Source organism: Podarcis gaigeae, assembly GCF_964106915.1.
Source record: "Podarcis gaigeae genome assembly, chromosome: 9".
NCBI classification, from domain to species: Eukaryota; Metazoa; Chordata; class Lepidosauria; order Squamata; family Lacertidae; genus Podarcis; species Podarcis gaigeae.
The window spans coordinates 2,310,314-2,327,137 of NC_139685.1; the positions used below are offsets into that span (position 1 = coordinate 2,310,314).

Consider the following 16,824-nt stretch of genomic DNA (forward strand, 5'->3'; position numbering starts at 1 on the left):
CTGTGCAGTTCTATGGAGGCCCAGAGGCTTCTGCCAAAGAAACAAGTTGATAATACCTACTCCAGTCCACAGAGGATGTTTAGAATGCAGAAAATATCTCCCCTTCCTATGGGTATAGGTAAATACAGGTATAGCTAAACATGCCAATATCTCTTTTGGGGTAGGTGCAGAAACAATCAAGGCAGCTTTTACAGATTGCTTTACACCCCTGAAGGGAAATTGCTGCAACTCCGAGCTCTATAGTACTACTGATGCTGCCTGCAAACTATCAAGCCTTTGGGTTCACACAAACTACCTCCAGGAGTCTCCTCTTAGGAAGAAGATTAATTCCCCGACTTTTGGCTATGTGATCATGATGCAGGTCCCCCTGGGCCAGTAAACACTCAGAGGGCCAGCTGCTGCCAGTAGTCCTATGTCCCAAAATGCCTTACTGGCCATGAAAAAAAAAGAACACAGCATTAGAATTACACCCCATGGCATAAAATGAGTCTGACTGCCTATGACAAGCTGGCACAGCCATTTTCAATTATCCAGTGTGTCAACGCCTTCATCTGTTTATTGCGTAAGGACCACATACAAACACAATTCTGTGCAGCAGGGACAGTAGTTCCAGGCAGAACAGACAATTCCCTCTTGAAGCAGCATGAGCTAAAGTACATCTTGTTTGCTGTAAACAGTACAACACCTCTGTGCCAAAGGCACGCTGACATTGCTAAGGAAGTCCCAAGAACAGCTTAAGTCAGCTTTTCCCAAAGTAGGGCAGGTGCCTGACATGGCACTCAAGTTCTAGTGCACAGGCCCCTTGGGGGAGCAGGGGAGGAACAGGCACCTCAAGACTATTGACTCCTTTCGCTCTTGAGACCCTCATGGGACTCACAGGGCTTCGTGCTGTTAAGTGTGGCTGCCAGACAGTGAAAGCTTTTTAGCATAATAAACCTGTTTATGGTGTCAGCACACTTACTTGGCCCTTGACTCAGAAATAAACCCAACTTTGGTTCAATGGGTTTAGAAGCACAATCCAAGTCAAATAAATGGTTATGGCTGCTTAAATCAGGGAGCTGAACTTATATTCAGTTTGAGTACTTAAGAGAAGTGTAACTAGCAAATTCCCAAATAAGGTGGAGATTTCCATTGCTCCCTTGGCTGGGGCTGATGGAAGCTGAAGTCCAACACAGCTGGAGGGCACCAGGTTGGGGAAGGCTGGAATAAAGGATCTCAACCAGTTAAGATCCAATAGGGATTCCTCTCCTACACAAAGAGAAGCAGAGTTTCTGCATTTCTAAATATCAACAGCGATGGTTGATATTTAGTCTGCAGAGCAGCTTGACATGGCTAGAATTTCTGTTTGTATAGAACAATCCTGAGTTTTTCCTATCTGAAACAGCTCACTTTCATCACATGTCACATTAAAACAGCACTGAGCCAAGTTGAGCATTAGTTCTATAAAACTACAGTCCTAACACACTGCAAGCAAGCAGGGACCTTTTCAGTTTCTCCTACACAATGACAGTAAGCCATGAGCATCACCACAACTGCTCCTTCCCACCCTGGGCAGGACAGGAGAAATGAACGGTTGTTGGCATGAACTTACCTCTTCTTCCACAAAATAAGCAAGACTCATCAAGGAAGCCCAGTGCCATACACAGCCATTTCAACCAATATGTAAACTGATCCTATCTGTGTTTAATCAGAAACAAGCTCCACCAATTTCACTGAGGCTTACTTTGAAGTGTGCATAGGACTGCTGGCTCAAAACCCTTTGCCAGTTTACCGGTGGCATTGAATTCCTAGAATGTTTACAGCTTTGCAGGAAGGTATGGCACCAACGTGCAAGCCTCCAAAAAGAGCTATGCCACTTCACAGCTGAGTGTCACAGGGCTGTTTTACCAGTAGGGGTGGCAAGCTGTTAGCCAACATTAATTTAAATTTATGTATAATAGCATTTATATACTGCCTTCATATAAACTATCAAGGCAGCGTACAACAATATGTACACTATAGGAACCATATGACATTTGCCTTGTGGGAGAAGAAAACTTCAAAAGGGGTGGGAACTACTATGGTGTGTGGCAATTCAGGATTCAGTAGGCTGCACTAGTGGCTCCCATCAACAGGTACCTACCACTCCTACAAGGGTTTATCAAATCCTGTAACTCTAGTGTTAGTTTTTGGCTGAGAAATCTTTTGATGGTTTCAAACTTGTGTACCTCTGCTCTTACTCACCTTTGATGCTTAGTATATGTTGTTGTTGTTTAGTCGTTTAGTCGTGTCCGACTCTTCGTGACCCCATGGACCAGAGAACGCCAGGCACCTCTGTCCTCCACTGCCTCCCGCAGTTTGGTCAAACTCATGCTGGTCACCTCGAAAACACTATCCAACTTAGTATATAGTTATACTTAGTATATAGTGTGTGTGTGTGTGTGTGTGTATATATATACACCTGCATTCCTGTACCCGTGAAAATCTACGAAAGCATATATATATATATATATATATATACTTAGTATATAGACCAAACAAATTGAAACTGAGAAAAGAGGGAGATTCAACGCGGTGGGGGGAAATCACATTTTAAATTTATGTCATATTACAAAAGTAGTAAATTTGCATGCTGTATCTAAATAACTTTTCCCCCAAGCATGATCAGACAGGCTCCATTGCTTCAAATGGACCTTGAAAACTTATTTGGTTACCGTGGCCTTTTTGTAATTATTTTAATTGGACCTGCAATCTGTGATGCTGTTTTATTGTGGTTGCATTATAATTCTAAGGTTCTGCTGCAGCTGATTTTATTTTAATGTGTTTCATTGCCTGCATGTTCATTAGAACTTTTAATTTTAGTGCTCTGCTTTATGTTTTTATGTATGTGTGCGTATATATAGTTATACGACATAACAGTCTGAGTGATATATCTGTGTGCTTTCCTTATGAGAAAGTTGTCTTTTAAACAGGTGGGCTCTAAATCTATAAACATTAAGGAAAATGTTCCCAGCTCATAGCCCTTCATGGTCCTACATTGGGTTGCTACCCATTTCTTTCTAGTAGGGCTCCTAGACCTTTAAATGCTGAATAGGAAGCAGAAATTCAATACATGTAGTTTCTCAGAGGAGAGAGAGCCAGTAGCAGAGTGTGGGTTTAATGGCAGAGAAGTCCGGCCAGGGGGCAACTCTAGCCTTCTACCTTGCCCACCTCTCTTCAATTGGGTTTTTTCCTTAAGTGATCTGCCTTCTTCAGCAATCCTGGGACCGAGTTACGTCTGGGTTTTCGGTGTTCGAAAACCGAAACGTTCGACTTCCAAGATGTTCAAAAACCAAAATGTTCGACTTCCAAGATATTAGAAAACTGAGGTATCACTATATTGCAGGAAGATAAATGGCGTTTCTATGTGCTCTGGCTTCCCTCACAGTGTCCCGTTGCACCAGAAGCAGTTTAGTCATGACCCGGAAAGTTGTCTGTGGACAAACACTGGCTCCCTCAGCCTGAAAGCGAGATGAGCGCCGCACCCCACAGTCCAGGCTGGACTTAATCATCCAGGGACCCCTTACCTTTTACCTTTTTACTCCAAACAGAGAATTCCTGACTTGCTTTCAAGCTAGTACCTCCTCAGCTGGTGGAGAGGCAAGTTACTCAGCTCATGCCTTGTTTTAAAAGCAGGTCACACATTCAACAATATGGGCACACTCCTTGTTCTCTCTGGGCTTCCACCTATCATGGGTAAAGAGGACTTACTTAATCTAACTTCCAACTAATCAGGGAGGAGCACTTTGCCCACGTTCTGCTCTCTCTCTCACACACATACACCCGCCGTGCAACACTTTTGTTTCAATTTAAAGAAACAAAATCTTCTGGCTTCTTTTGTCAAAGCTGTCTGTTGCAAGCACTCCTATACTTAAATAAGTTGAATGGCTGAAGAGGAGGGAAGTACATTTCCTTTCAGACTGCCCTTCCCAAAACTTCAGTACAGTGGTACATCGCAAGACAAAATTAATTCGTTCTGCGAGTTTTTTCATCTTGCAAAGCACAGATTCCCATAGGAATGCATTGCATTAACGGTTTTAAGAAAAAGGAAACAAACTTGCAAGATGTTTTCGTCTTGAGAAGCAAGCCCAGAGGGAAATTCCTCTTGCGAAGCAACTCAAAAAACGAAAAACTCTTTCGTCTTGTGAGTTTTTCGTCTTACGAGGTACCACTGTAATGCAAATCATATTTCCAGAGAGAAAACAAAGGGAATAACAAAGAGGGAAAGAGAGGCAATATGCCTACTGCGTAGTCGAAGAAGAGCAAAGAAAGGTTCTAAAAAACAAATTAACAAAGTGATAACTGTTCAACTTTGAAGGAGAAAATGAAGTCCTGAGTAGGAAGTTTTTAACCTATGAAGATTCAGAATTTACACACAAAAAAACCAAGTGTAGCCATGTGAGATCTGGATGGTAGTAACGGAGTTCCCTTCATATTTAAGAACACAGCCTCAACAGAGCCTCTCTTGTCGCCACCTGATCTTCGGGGAGTAGCCCCCATGTATGCTCCACCACAGGACTATTGATCTTAGGTGCGCACGCGCACACCCACCCACCCAATGCTTCAAAGACCCAGTTTGGAACACCTAGAATACACACACAGAGAGACTGGGAGCCTCAATGGTGCCCCTCTGGGACATAATACCTGGCTAGTCGTCCCCCCCCCAATAGCTACGGATGAGCCACCAGCTCATCTGACAGCAACAGGAAGGGAAAAGAACCTTGGGTGTCTTTTCTTCTCTGCTTCATTAGGAATGACTCTCTGCCTCCCCATAACTAAGCAAGCCCTAGAGTAACATAAGAAATCACCCCTCCTCATCTACCCTATATCAATCTTCCCTACCTCAAGAAAGGATGCCTCCCCCAACCCTTTCTCTAGAATGGCAAGGTCCTAAAGTCTGGGATGGGGAGGGAAACAGGATTAAATTTAAAATATTAACTGATGCTAAAGAAAGAGGAGGATTTTCACTGCCAGACTTAAAACTATGTTATAAAGCTGCCTGTATGAGTTGGAAGAGGGAATGGCTGGTACTGAAAAACAATAGTTTTTTCAGGTATGTCCAAAGTCCGTTTCGGGGGCCTAATCCAGCCGTCGGTTGGTTTAATCTGGCCCAAGTGGCAGTTTCTTTCCTTTAAAAAAAACAACAACTTCAGTCCTTAAAAAAAGGATCAACAACTTTGGTTGGCCCTCATGGCCCTTCACTTCATCAAATCTGGCCCTCTTTGAAAAAAGTTTGAACACCACTGGGTTATTTGATCTAGAAGGTTTGGGTGGCATGTATATTTATGGTATGAGAAGGGTAAGGTTCACAAAGAATTTTTAAATTGCAAGTAGTGTGTGAACCCGATATAAAAATTTATTTGAAAGGAAAACACCATTGTGGTTATCTCCAATAGAGGCATGTGCACAAAAGAAATTGAATGTGGAAGCAAAATGGGGTACATATAGAGGTTTTACATATTAAGGTTTTCTGGAGACTGTTGTGAGTTGAAACAACAAGAAGTCCAAAAGTGAGTGATGGCTCTAATATCATCAAGTAAATGAACTATGTAAGAAAGATAGGACATATGGCTTTATACAGTGGTACCTCTGGATACGGGATGGGACGCAGGTGGCGCTGTGGGTTAAAGCCTCAGCGCCTAGGACTTGCCGATCGAAAGGTCGGCGGTTCGAATCCCTGCGGCGGGGTGCGCTCCCGCTGCTCGGTCCCAGCGCCTGCCAACCTAGCAGTTCGAAAGCACCTCCGGGTGCAAGTAGATAAATAGGGACCGCTTACCAGCGGGAAGGTAAACGGCGTTTCCGTGTGCGGCTCTGGCTCGCCAGAGCAGCGATGTCACGCTGGCCACGTGACCCGGAAGTGTCTCCGGACAGCGCTGGCCCCTGGCCTCTTAAGTGAGATGGGCGCACAACCCCAGAGTCTGTCAAGACTGGCCCGTACGGGCAGGGGTACCTTTACCTTTACCTTTTACCTCTGGATACGAACGGGATCCGTTCTGGAGCCACGTTCACATCCTGAAGCGAACGCAACCCGCATCTGCACTCGTCGCAATTCGCCGCTTCTGCGCATGTGTGTGACGTCATTTTGACAGTCTGCACATGCGGCGAAACCCGGAAGTAATGCGTTCCATTACTTCCGGGTCGCCACAGAGCACAACCCGAAAACGCTTAACCTGAATCAACTTCAACCCGAGGTATGACAGCAGACCAAAGATCTGAATCTGAATTAACACTGTTAAAAGGTAAAGGAAAAATGATTTTGAAAATCTACAAAATGTTATTAGAATGGGAAACGAAAGACAAATTGGTTAAGTCTGCAATGATACACTGGGCTAAAAGATTTGGGACATAATATTGATATGGCTGTATGGGAAAAGTTGTGGAAAGTAGATATGAAATTTACTGCTTGCTACACATTAAAGGAAAAGTATTTGAAAATGATATACAGATGGTATTTAATATCTAACAAACTGGCTAAAATGTATAAGACTATATCAAGTAAATGTTGGAAATTAAAACAGTCCCAATGGTTATTTTTTCATGTGTGGTGGACTTGTAAAAAAACAAGCTTTTGGGAGATGATACACAATGAATTAAAAAAGATCTTTAAAACAGTCATCCCCAAAAGCCTGAAGCATTTCTTTTGGGAATAATTGAGGCAGAGGTCTCAAAAAAGTTGGTTAAATGTTTATGTATACTTCCACTGCAACCAGAATATTGTATATGCAGAAATGAACAGAAGTTCCAACAAAAGAGGAGATTTAGACTCTATGGAGATGGCAAAAATAAGAGACCAAAGAGATAAAATGTTTGTGGAAGAGTGGAAGCAATTTTTAGACTATCTGATAAAATATTATAGCCAAATGAAATCACAGGCAGAACTGGAAATATAAGCAAAGGAATAAGAACAATAAAGGAATGTAATGTAGGATATACGTTATAGAAATATGTATTATATCTAAGGCAGTAGATCAAAGGATATGAACAGAAACATCATGGAAGTGAGGATGGGAAATCAAAATGTGAAGGGAATATTGTATGAAAACTGAATTTGTTAAATTGTATGAAAATCAATAAAAAATTATGTCAAAAAAGGGTTGGACCATCACCAGTCTCATTCTAATCCCCAGAAATTGAGGCCTTCTCCAGACTCTGGAGTGACTCAGCCTCACAACCTGAGCTCATGGTTCTCTACCCCACCCTGACGCTTGGGCTGCCTCCTACTCCCAGTCCCCAAAGCTCCCTTTTCTAGGAGGCCAAATCAAACCACTGTGGGGTGTCCCCCCCCCCAAGCAGAACTCTTACCTCCCCAAGTGACAAGCCCAAACCTGGGCCAGCCCCAATCTCCAACTCCCTGGCATAGTAAACCTAGTCTGCCTCAAATAAATAATCCCCCAGGTCCCTTGAAGGGTGTCCCAAACCTGTGGCTATGGCCACCTCCCAACCCCATTTCTCAGTCCTTGGACTGTTCCCTACCTCCTGCTTCCTCACTAGATGGGCTGAGGACACAGCACCCACCAGCCCTCCTGGGGGCTCCTTACCCCACATCCTGGAGAGTTACCCCTCTTCTGAAAATTTGGGCAAGCAGGTGAGAGAGCCAGCGCAGTGTAGTGGGAGAGACCAGCCTTCAAGTCTCACTTGGTGACCCTTGGGCAATGGGGAGAACCAGGTACCCCACCTTGTGCTCCTTGGAGGAACAGGTTGGGATATAAATGCAAAAAGAGAACAGAGAAAGTGAGGAAGCCCCCCTCCTCAACGCCTGCGTTGCCTTCACCTCTTACACGGGCCCAGTTTCTCACACTCCTGGGGGGCAGCGGGGAGGCAGCCAGAGCCTCTCTTCCCTCCTAGGGCTCCTGCCCCGGAGCAAGTACTCCAGAGGAACTCTCCCTCCCTCCCTCCCTCCCCTCCAGACGGGGGGAAGAAGCTCCGTGGGAGCCCAGCCCCCCTCGGCCTACCCCACATGGCAGGGCTGTTGTGAGGATGAGGAAGGGGAGAGCCGGGGCAAGGGGGGAGGGAGAAATGCAAAACAAAGCTGGGCAACCCCCCCTCGGTGTGCCCCCCCCCCGCAGGCTATGAGGCCTCCCGCGGCTCCCCTTGGCCCCCCGAGGCGCGGCGGCGGCGGCACCCACCGTGATGTTGCAGTGGATGGTGAGCGGCGGCGGCGGCGGGGGCGCGGGGAGGCTGCCTCCCCCGGCGCTGGCGGGGCTGCTGGCGGCGGGGCCGGCGGGGGTGGTCGGGGCCGTGGCGGCGGCGGCGGCGGCGGCGGCGGCGGGGAGCAGCACGAACTGGCAGTGGAGCTCGTCGAGCTTCCAGGAGACGATGCGGAAGCGCTCGTGGTCCTTGTCGAAGATGGACTCGAGCAGCTTCAGCTCGGCCTTCAGCCCTGACACAGACATCCTGGCCGCATCTCCGGGGCCCGCCGGACGCGGCCTGCCTTGCCCGCCCGCCTCGCTGCCGCCCGGCCTGCGCTTGCGGCTCGGCCTCGAGGGCGGCGGGGGCGCCTCGGAGAAGCCGGCCGGCCCCGCGGGAGGCCCCCGCCCGCCGGGGAGCAGCGCAAACACCGCCGCCGCCGCCGCCTCGGCCCGCTGCGCTGAGGGAAGCCGCGCTCTCCGCTCGCCCGCCCGCCCGCCCGCCGGCCGGCCGACTTGTGGCTCTGGAGGACTAGGCCGGGGCGGCTGGTCTCCGTGCTCCTCGCTCTCTCTCTGGCTGGCTGGCTGGCTCGCTCTCTTGCTGGGCCGGCCCCTTCCTCCCAGGCAGGGTCAGACCCACCCACGGGGCAGGGTTTGGGCCGACCCCGAGGAGCAGGCGGCGCCCCGCCCTCCCCACAGCATCCCAAGGGGTCTCTCGGGGGGGGGGGGAGGAGGAGGCCGCGCTGTTTCGCTTTTTCGGGGGGAGACGGCGAGGAGGTCGGAAGCCCCACGAAGCTGAAACGAAACAGAGGAGGGCTTCGCAGAAGGGGAGGAAGAAAGCGGCCTCTTCCCGCGGGGTGGAAATCAGAGCTGGGTCATCTAGATCCTAGTCCGACCCCTACAGTGCAAAGCATCCAGGACCGATGGCCATCCAACCTCTGCTTAAAAATCCCCACAGCCTCCCAAGGGAGTCCATTCCAGGGTCGAACAGCTCTTACTGTCAGAAAGTTCTTAAGTGGGGTTTAGTCGGCATTTCCTTTCTTATAAGCCTTCCCCAAGCAGGAGAAAACAAGTTTGCCCCATCCATCATGTGACAGCCATTTGAAGATGGCCATCCTATCTCTTCTCCAATCTCCTTTTTTCCATGCTAAACATACCCAAACTCCCTCAACCATTCCTCAGCGTAAGGCTTGGTTTCCAGACCCTGGATCATCTTGGTTGCCATCCACTTCACACCTTCCAGCTCATCAATATCCTTCTTAAATTGTGGCACCCAAAACTGGACACTGGACTCCAGGTGTGGCCTGACCAAGACAGAATAGAGCAGGACTATGACTTCCTGTGATTGGGACACGATAGTAGTCTTGATGCAGCCTAGAATAGCATTCACATTTTTTGCTGCTGCATTACACTGTTGTGTGTTAAGCTTGAGGTCTGCCAAGACCACCTAGATCCTTTCCATACTGTAATGGCTTGGCTCTTTCCCACACAAGTGAGACGACTCTGGCAGTTAATTATTTCAGATTTATTAGTCAAATCAAAAGGTCTTGGTCAGAACTCAGCTAATGTCCTTCATCCTCAGAAAGCACAGTTGCCAGAACTGAGGTCCGCCCCTGTTTCCCCCAACAGGGAAACTCCCCACCTTCTCTTCCTGTCCCTTTTGCGCTTCTTGGCCAATCTCCTGATCCTATGAGGTTTTGGAGAGGGCACTCCATGTATTCCTGTGTCTGTATCACTGTCTGAGCTGCCAAGTTGCATTATTTCACTTTGGCTCTCTCTTTCATTTTCCCTGTGTCTCCGCAAGAATATCATTTGTCAAAAGCCTTACTGAAATCAAGATACACTACATCCACAGCATCCCCCTGATCCACCAAGCTTGTAAGGCTATAAAGAAGGAGATTCATCTGGCATGACTTGTTTTTGAGAAACCCATGTTGGATCTTAGTAATCACAACATCCTTTTCTAAGTGCTCACAGACTGACTGTTTAATTATCTGTTTTTGAACCTTTCCTGGTAACAACATCAAGCTCACCAGTCAGTAGTTACCTGGGACTTCGCCTCCTCCCCTTTGAAGATGGGGACAACATTTGCCTGCAGGGACCTCACCTGTTTTATAGACAGAAACTCTGGGATTACATCCATAAACTCTTTTAGTACCCTTGAGTGTAGCTCATCAGGCCCTAGAGATTTGAATTCATTTAAAGTAGCCTGGTGTTCCCTTACCACCTCTTGTCCTATTTTGGGATGCAGCTCCCTCCTTGCATCATTTATTATGTTATCACCAGGTTGGGCATTGCTTTCCTTTTGGGTGAAGACAAAGTAGGCGTTGAACAGTTCCACCTTCTTTTTGTCACCTGATAATATTTCTCTGTATTTTCCATGCAAGGGACTTACTACTTGCTTGATCATATTGTTTCAAACATAGCCGAAGAAACCTTTTTTATTATTTTAAACTGCTCTTGCAAGCCTAAGTTCATTCTGAGCTTTGAGGAACTATTTTATTGCATTGGGGTCTCAGGGGGAATTGGATGAGAGTTTAAAAGGGTGTGGAAAGGACTCTTCCTCATGCCTCCTAGAAGCTGTCAGCATGCCCCACACCCTAGGAACAGCTTTCACTGGTGTCTTAAGCAGGTGAGGGTAGCCAGTGGGTCTCAAACCTTCAGTGAGCTAGGGACTTCCTCTGCAGACAAAGACAGGCTCCAGCCTATTGGGCGGAGGCGACCAGTAGTGGATCCAACGACTGAGAAGGCGGTTTCTGTACGTTCTGTAGAGGGAAGTGAGGGACAGGTGGGGCTTATCAACCTGGTAAGGTATCCCATCTAGGAGAAGGAAAATTCTGATCCTTAACCTCCACTACTTTGCGGGATATCTTCAGGAGAAGAAAAGGCTAAGAAGTAAACTCTACACAAATCCTGAGTGGAGTCCCTTAGTTGGAGGGCGCCTTGTAACCTCTTTCTGGCAATTCCTGCAGTGAGGACAAGAGGCGGGCAGCCCAGTACACACTGCCCAGACTTAGGCCCTTTGGGAGGTAATTTTGGTGTAAGTTTGACTTCACCTACAAAAGTGCACTCCATTTTCTTTTGAGATAGATGGATGCCAACAACAAATGTGTGTCTGTGTGTGTTAAAAAAGGGGTGTCAGAAGAAACCTTTCAACTTCAAACTATGCAAAGTAAACAAAGTAACAAACAATGAAACAAAGGGATAAAGATATTATGACACAATCTCATCCAGGAAGGCCCCTCCCCTCACAATAGGGTAGTATTGGCTCAAAATAACGTTTAAACTGCATACTTTAAAAAGTGGTATGATGATGATGATGATGATGATGATGATGATGATGAATAATAATAATAATTATAATAACAACAACAACAACACCCTTCATCCAAAGATCTCAGGGCAGTTCACAAGATATTGATACATATTATACATCATATGGATGTTGAGAGAGAGAAATAGATAATAAGGATGTCCTAGGGTTGCCCATTTTGGAGAGCAAAAAGAGCATTTGCTGGCTCCTGGGGGAGGGGGTGAAGGAGCAGGCGCGTTCTACAATGTCCCTTCAAAATATACAGAAACAAGGACCTGGTCCTTTCCTGCATAATGCAAAACTCATACCAGTATGTATATGTTTTGCACTTGGTTGTCTAGTACTGCATATGCAACATATAAAGTGGCCCACTCCCGCACTCCCGGACATTTTGGCAAATTCAAAAATCCACCTGGACAGAAATTTTACCCCTGAAAAAGAGGCCATGTCCTGGAAAAAGAGGACATGTGTTAACCCTATGTTCCTACTGGTTTGGGGTTGCTATTATTGAAAGAAAAGCAAAAATGGTGAGTCTTATTACAGATCTGGAGCATGCCAGATTTGTCCCTTTCTATTTTTTTTTTTTTTTGAATAATATTTTATTAGATTTTAACAAGAAAAAAGGTTACAAAAACAACAAAAGAAAAAAAGAAACAAAGAAGAACACCAAAAAATAAAGAAATACAAAAGCCAAAAAAATTCAACACAAAAACAAGAAAAAAGAAAAAGAAAAGTAAAAAAAACCCTCCTTTCAATTTCTCACTGTTCTTTTACTTATTTTCTTGACTTCCTCTCACCTCTCTCTTTGTATTCCATTTGAAAATTTATTCAGCAAATTCATACCCTCTTCTCTTACCCTTGTTTATGTAATCCCATGTAATATTACTTCATATTATCATTTGTAATCAAGCCATTCTTGCAAATTCTTATTTCCCCTTATTACTCAAACCACTTCATTTTTTGCATTAATATCATTAATTTTATCTTATCCTCAAATCTCTAAAATTTCTAAATTCAAACCATTTTTAACCTTTCTGCTTAAGCCAATTACTTCCTTTCCAACATCACTTAATATTTCATTAGTATTACACTAATTCCATAAATATAGGTTTATTACAAAAGGCATTTCTCATTCTAGATTTATCCAGATTTGTCCCTTTCTAGTGGCCTTTGCACAACACCTCGTGCACAGCATTTGTCGGTTTATCACATAAATATATAAATAAGTACCACATAGTGTTAATGGACACTAGTTGTTTGTCCCCTCATTAATTATTTCAATGCATTTTTATCCTGCTCTTCAGCTGGAAAGGCTCCTCAAAATATCAGTAAAAGTGAAAATATCAGTTTTCAAAATATCGGTGAACAAGGTGCCTTTGGGCTTACAGTCTAAAACTTCAATGAATAAATTTCCATAAATTAAATACAATCTGTATAAGTATTTATATTGTGTCTGTCCTAACAATGAGAGATGGAGGGAGAGAGAGAAAAAAACTATCAATTTTTTCCTACTATGAAGTAGCTCTTGGAGGCACCTTCTGCCATCTTTATATTTTCATTCCTGAACTGCAAAAGGTGCTGGGGGAAAGGAACACAGCCTGGTGCTGTATTTATCCATTCTTCCCCTTCAAGAGGAAAATGAGACTTTATACAAGTTCATTCTGTCTTCTTCTTGTGGTGTCCGCCTCTTCGTGACCCCCTGGACCAGAGCACGCCAGGCCCTCCTGTCTTCCACTGCCTCCCGCAGTTTGGTCAAACTCATGCTGGTAGCTTTGAGAACACTGTCCCACCATCTCGTCCTCTGTCGTCCCCTTCTCCTTGTGCCCTCCATCTTTCCCAACATCAGGGTCTTTTCCAGGGAGTCTTCTCTTCTCGTGAGGTGGCCAAAGTATTGGAGCCTCAGCTTCACGATCTGTCCTTCCAGTGAGCACTCAGGGCTGATTTCCTTCAGTTTCCTTCTGTCCTCTAGTGAGTATAAAATACTTGTAATGAGGGAGATGCCAAAAGACCTGCCCCTTAGTGGTAGGTGGTGCATCTGCTTTGTTTGCATATGCTTCAAGCGCTCAATGTTTGATCCCTGGCACAGGGGCAACCAGGCACACTTCCATATCAAGATGATACGGAAAGGTGCTGCCCCTCATACACACTGCACGCCCCCCTCGCTTGTGAAACATGGACAAACTCCACCTCCAGCTCCTCAAAAGATACCATCAACTGTGTCTCTGAAAATTTTTACACATCACTTGGGAAGACAGGCGAACTAATGCCAATGTACTGGAAAAGGTAAAGATCACCAGTGTCGAAGCAAAGATTCTTCAACATCAACTTTGTCATGTTGTGTGGATGCCTGATTATCGTATTCCAAGCAACTATTCTATTCCAAACTTAAAAATGGAAAGCGTAATGCTTTTAAATAAAAGAGGTTTAAAGGCTCTCTCAAGGCAAATCTAAAAAAAATGTAGTATAAACACTGACAACTAGGAAACACTGGCCTGTGAGTGCTCCAGTTGGAGAACAGCCTTTACCAAAGGCATGGTGGACTTTAAAGACGCTTGAACTCAGGATGAAAGGGGAAAACATGCTAAGAGGAAGGCATGTTTGGCAAACCCTCCACGTGATCAACTCCTGCCCGGAAACCTATGTCCCCCCTGTGGAAGGAAGTGTGGATCCAGAATTGGTCTCCACAATCACTTACAGACTCACGGCTAAGACTGTGATCATGGAAGACACTCGGCTACGAGTGATTGCCAAAGAAAGGAAGAAGCCCCCCTCTCTGCCACCAAAGCCTTGCTTACAAGGGTCATGCAACAGTGGCTTCCAGGTTCAAGCAAGATCTCTCATGGCTCTCATGAGTTCTTGCCAGAATCCAGAAGCCATTGCAGTCGCTTCTCCTCGTTTCTCCATCAGTGGTGAAGGGCACCTGCTCACGGAGGCACCCCTTGGATTCCACTGCCTCAGTTTGCCTCCTAGATCACGGAGCAACCCTGCCCTGGCATCTTCAGACCCCTCTATGCGGCTCTCCAGACCACATGGCCAGGTCCCATCTTTCACCTGCCCAAACTGTGATGGGGAGATGGGTGTATACTGTAGAAACCAAATACATTTTGTAGTGGCAGTGTAAACTTCTGTTCGAAGGTAAGATGTACACCCACTGCCCCACCCGCCTTGCTTCTGGCCCCACCCCAAACCAGCATGTAGCCCCTCAAAGGTCAAGAGGCAATGCTGCTGCCCTCAGATTGATAAAGGTTTCCTACACCTGAGTTAGAAGGATCTGCGGCAGCAGAAGGGAAGCTGTATTGGGGACTATGAAGGGCCCCACCCTGCCTCTCTCCCCCTGGCTTGGGGCGGGGCCTGGAGGGCTCCATAAAGGATGCTGCTGCTGCTGCTGTTGCTGCTGCTCAACAGAGATGGATCCTTAAAAAATGTTTTTATTTTAAATTGTTTTTATTTTTTATCTATGTAGTTTAAATTGTTATTGATATTAATGCTGTATTTTTTAGTTTTAGATTTTATGATTTATGTGGAAATTGTTTTCCATTAGGTTGTGTACCTTTTGATGTGCTTTATTTATTGCTTATGACTTTTGTTAAGTTCGTAATTATGTAAATCTTGTCATGCCGTAAGCCCCCTTGAGCATTGTTTTCACTATGGAAAGGAGGCCTACAAATAAAATGATGATGATGATGATGATGATGATGATGAGAAACCTCCATTAAAGACTTGGGGGAGTCACTGCTGGCCAGAGGACGAAGACATTCCTGGGCAAGATAGTGAGCAACCCCCCTGAATCTGTCCCCTCCTATGATGGTGTCATGCAGAACTGTCGGGGTTTGGAACTGCATGGCCTGGAGGGTGGGGGGGGTCTGCCTTTGGGGACGGTGTGGATCCTTCCTGGAAGTTTTGCCATTGCTTTCTACTGTGTATTTTTTGTTTGTTTTTTTGAAATGCTGTTGACTTGTTTTTATTTAATGTTGATGATGATGCGATCCACTTAATGGTTTTTAAGGAATTGTTCTGACAACTACAGTGGTACCTCAGTTTTTGAACAGCTTAGTTCCCAAACATCTCAGAACTCGGACGCTGCAAACCCGGAAGTAGGTGTTCTGGTTTTTCAACTTTGCTGCGGAAACCAAACGTGCTCCTGAGCTTCTGTTTTCACTGTTGCGCATCCCATTTGAGTCCCCCGCATTGTAATTATGGCTTTTTTCATCCCATTTTTACCCTTGTGCAGCTAATTCAAGTCCCCCCATCATAATTAAGGTTTTTTCCCTCCTGTTTTTACCCTTGTGCAGCTCATTTGAGTCCCCCCCCCATCGTAATTAAAGACTTCTGTTGCCAGTTGCAGTGTTCTGAGGTGATATTTGGTCTGATACTGTCTTATTTATTATATAGTACAGAACATTGATTATTGCTTTCATTTTATGGATCAATGGTCTTGTTTGATAGTAAAATTCATGTTAAATTGCTCTTTTAGGGGTTGTTTTTAAAAGTCTTTTAAAAGTCTGGAACGGATTGATCCGTTTGGCATTACTTTCTATGGGAAAGTGCGCCTTGGTTTTGGAACGCGTTGGTTTTGGAAGGGACTTCTGGAACGGATTAAGTTTGAGAACAAAGGTACCACTGTATGTGTGTGTGTGTTTGAAAGCTGCTCTGTGCTGTGGGAAGAGGAAGGCCTGATGTTACAGTGATGGGATGGAAATTTGCATGAAAAGAATAAGCTGTTACTGTGCTGGTATTGGGTTAAAGGTGTGATTGTACTTTCTTATCATTCATGATGATGTGTGTTCTAATGTTTTTGCTAGACTACCTGTTATTTTTCTGCAAGGAAGCTGTGTTTTGTTTCCTCATCTGGGACAGATGTGTCTCTCTTGGGAGGGTGTAGTATTATGAGTTTGCAGGTGGGTCAGACTCCCCTAGTTCCTGAAACCATTAAAGGGTTAGAATTTAATCTAGCCGCCTGAATCCACAGATCAAGCAGAGATTCAATTGCTGAAATAGCCAAGCCAGCCTGATAATGGCTGAGCTGTTAAACCAACAAAGGCAAGGATATGAGCCATTCTCCAGACCCTTGGAGTGTTAATGCTGTGAACCCCTGCACCCCGCTTCATTTTCCACAAGAAAGTACAGACCCTGGGTAGGTGCAGCACCTGGTACCCCTGGAACCTGGTAATTAGGGTCGCCATATTTTGAAGAGCAAAAAGGAGGACACATTTGCCAACTTCTACTTTTAACTATGTATAGTTAAAAGTTAAAATGACTCTCATTTTACATACCCAGTGAAAAAGAGGGTGTATCCGGGAAAAAGAGGACATATGGCAACCCTGCTATGGTTCAGGTGGAGCAATTGGTCAGGAGGTGGCAGCAGAG

At 45.5% G+C, this 16,824-nt stretch overlaps 2 protein-coding genes across 4 annotated transcripts in view; one reads left to right on the forward strand and one right to left on the reverse strand.

The window, feature by feature from the left end:
* Positions 1-8,474, reverse strand: part of UBE2Q2 (ubiquitin conjugating enzyme E2 Q2) — a 42,876-nt gene extending 34,402 nt beyond the window's left edge. Inside the window, exon 1 of one of the 3 annotated variants that reach the window (XM_083698395.1) lies at positions 8,145-8,474. In XM_083698395.1, coding sequence (XP_083554521.1) covers positions 8,145-8,411 — 267 coding nt within the window. In that variant the 5' untranslated portion in view covers positions 8,412-8,474. The remainder of the gene's footprint in view (positions 1-8,144) is intronic. The other 2 variants (XM_083698396.1, XM_083698397.1) reach the window with 2 other exon arrangements.
* TSPAN3 (tetraspanin 3) overlaps positions 1-16,824 on the forward strand; it is a 939,276-nt gene that overhangs the window by 631,092 nt on the left and 291,360 nt on the right. The window lies entirely within an intron of this gene.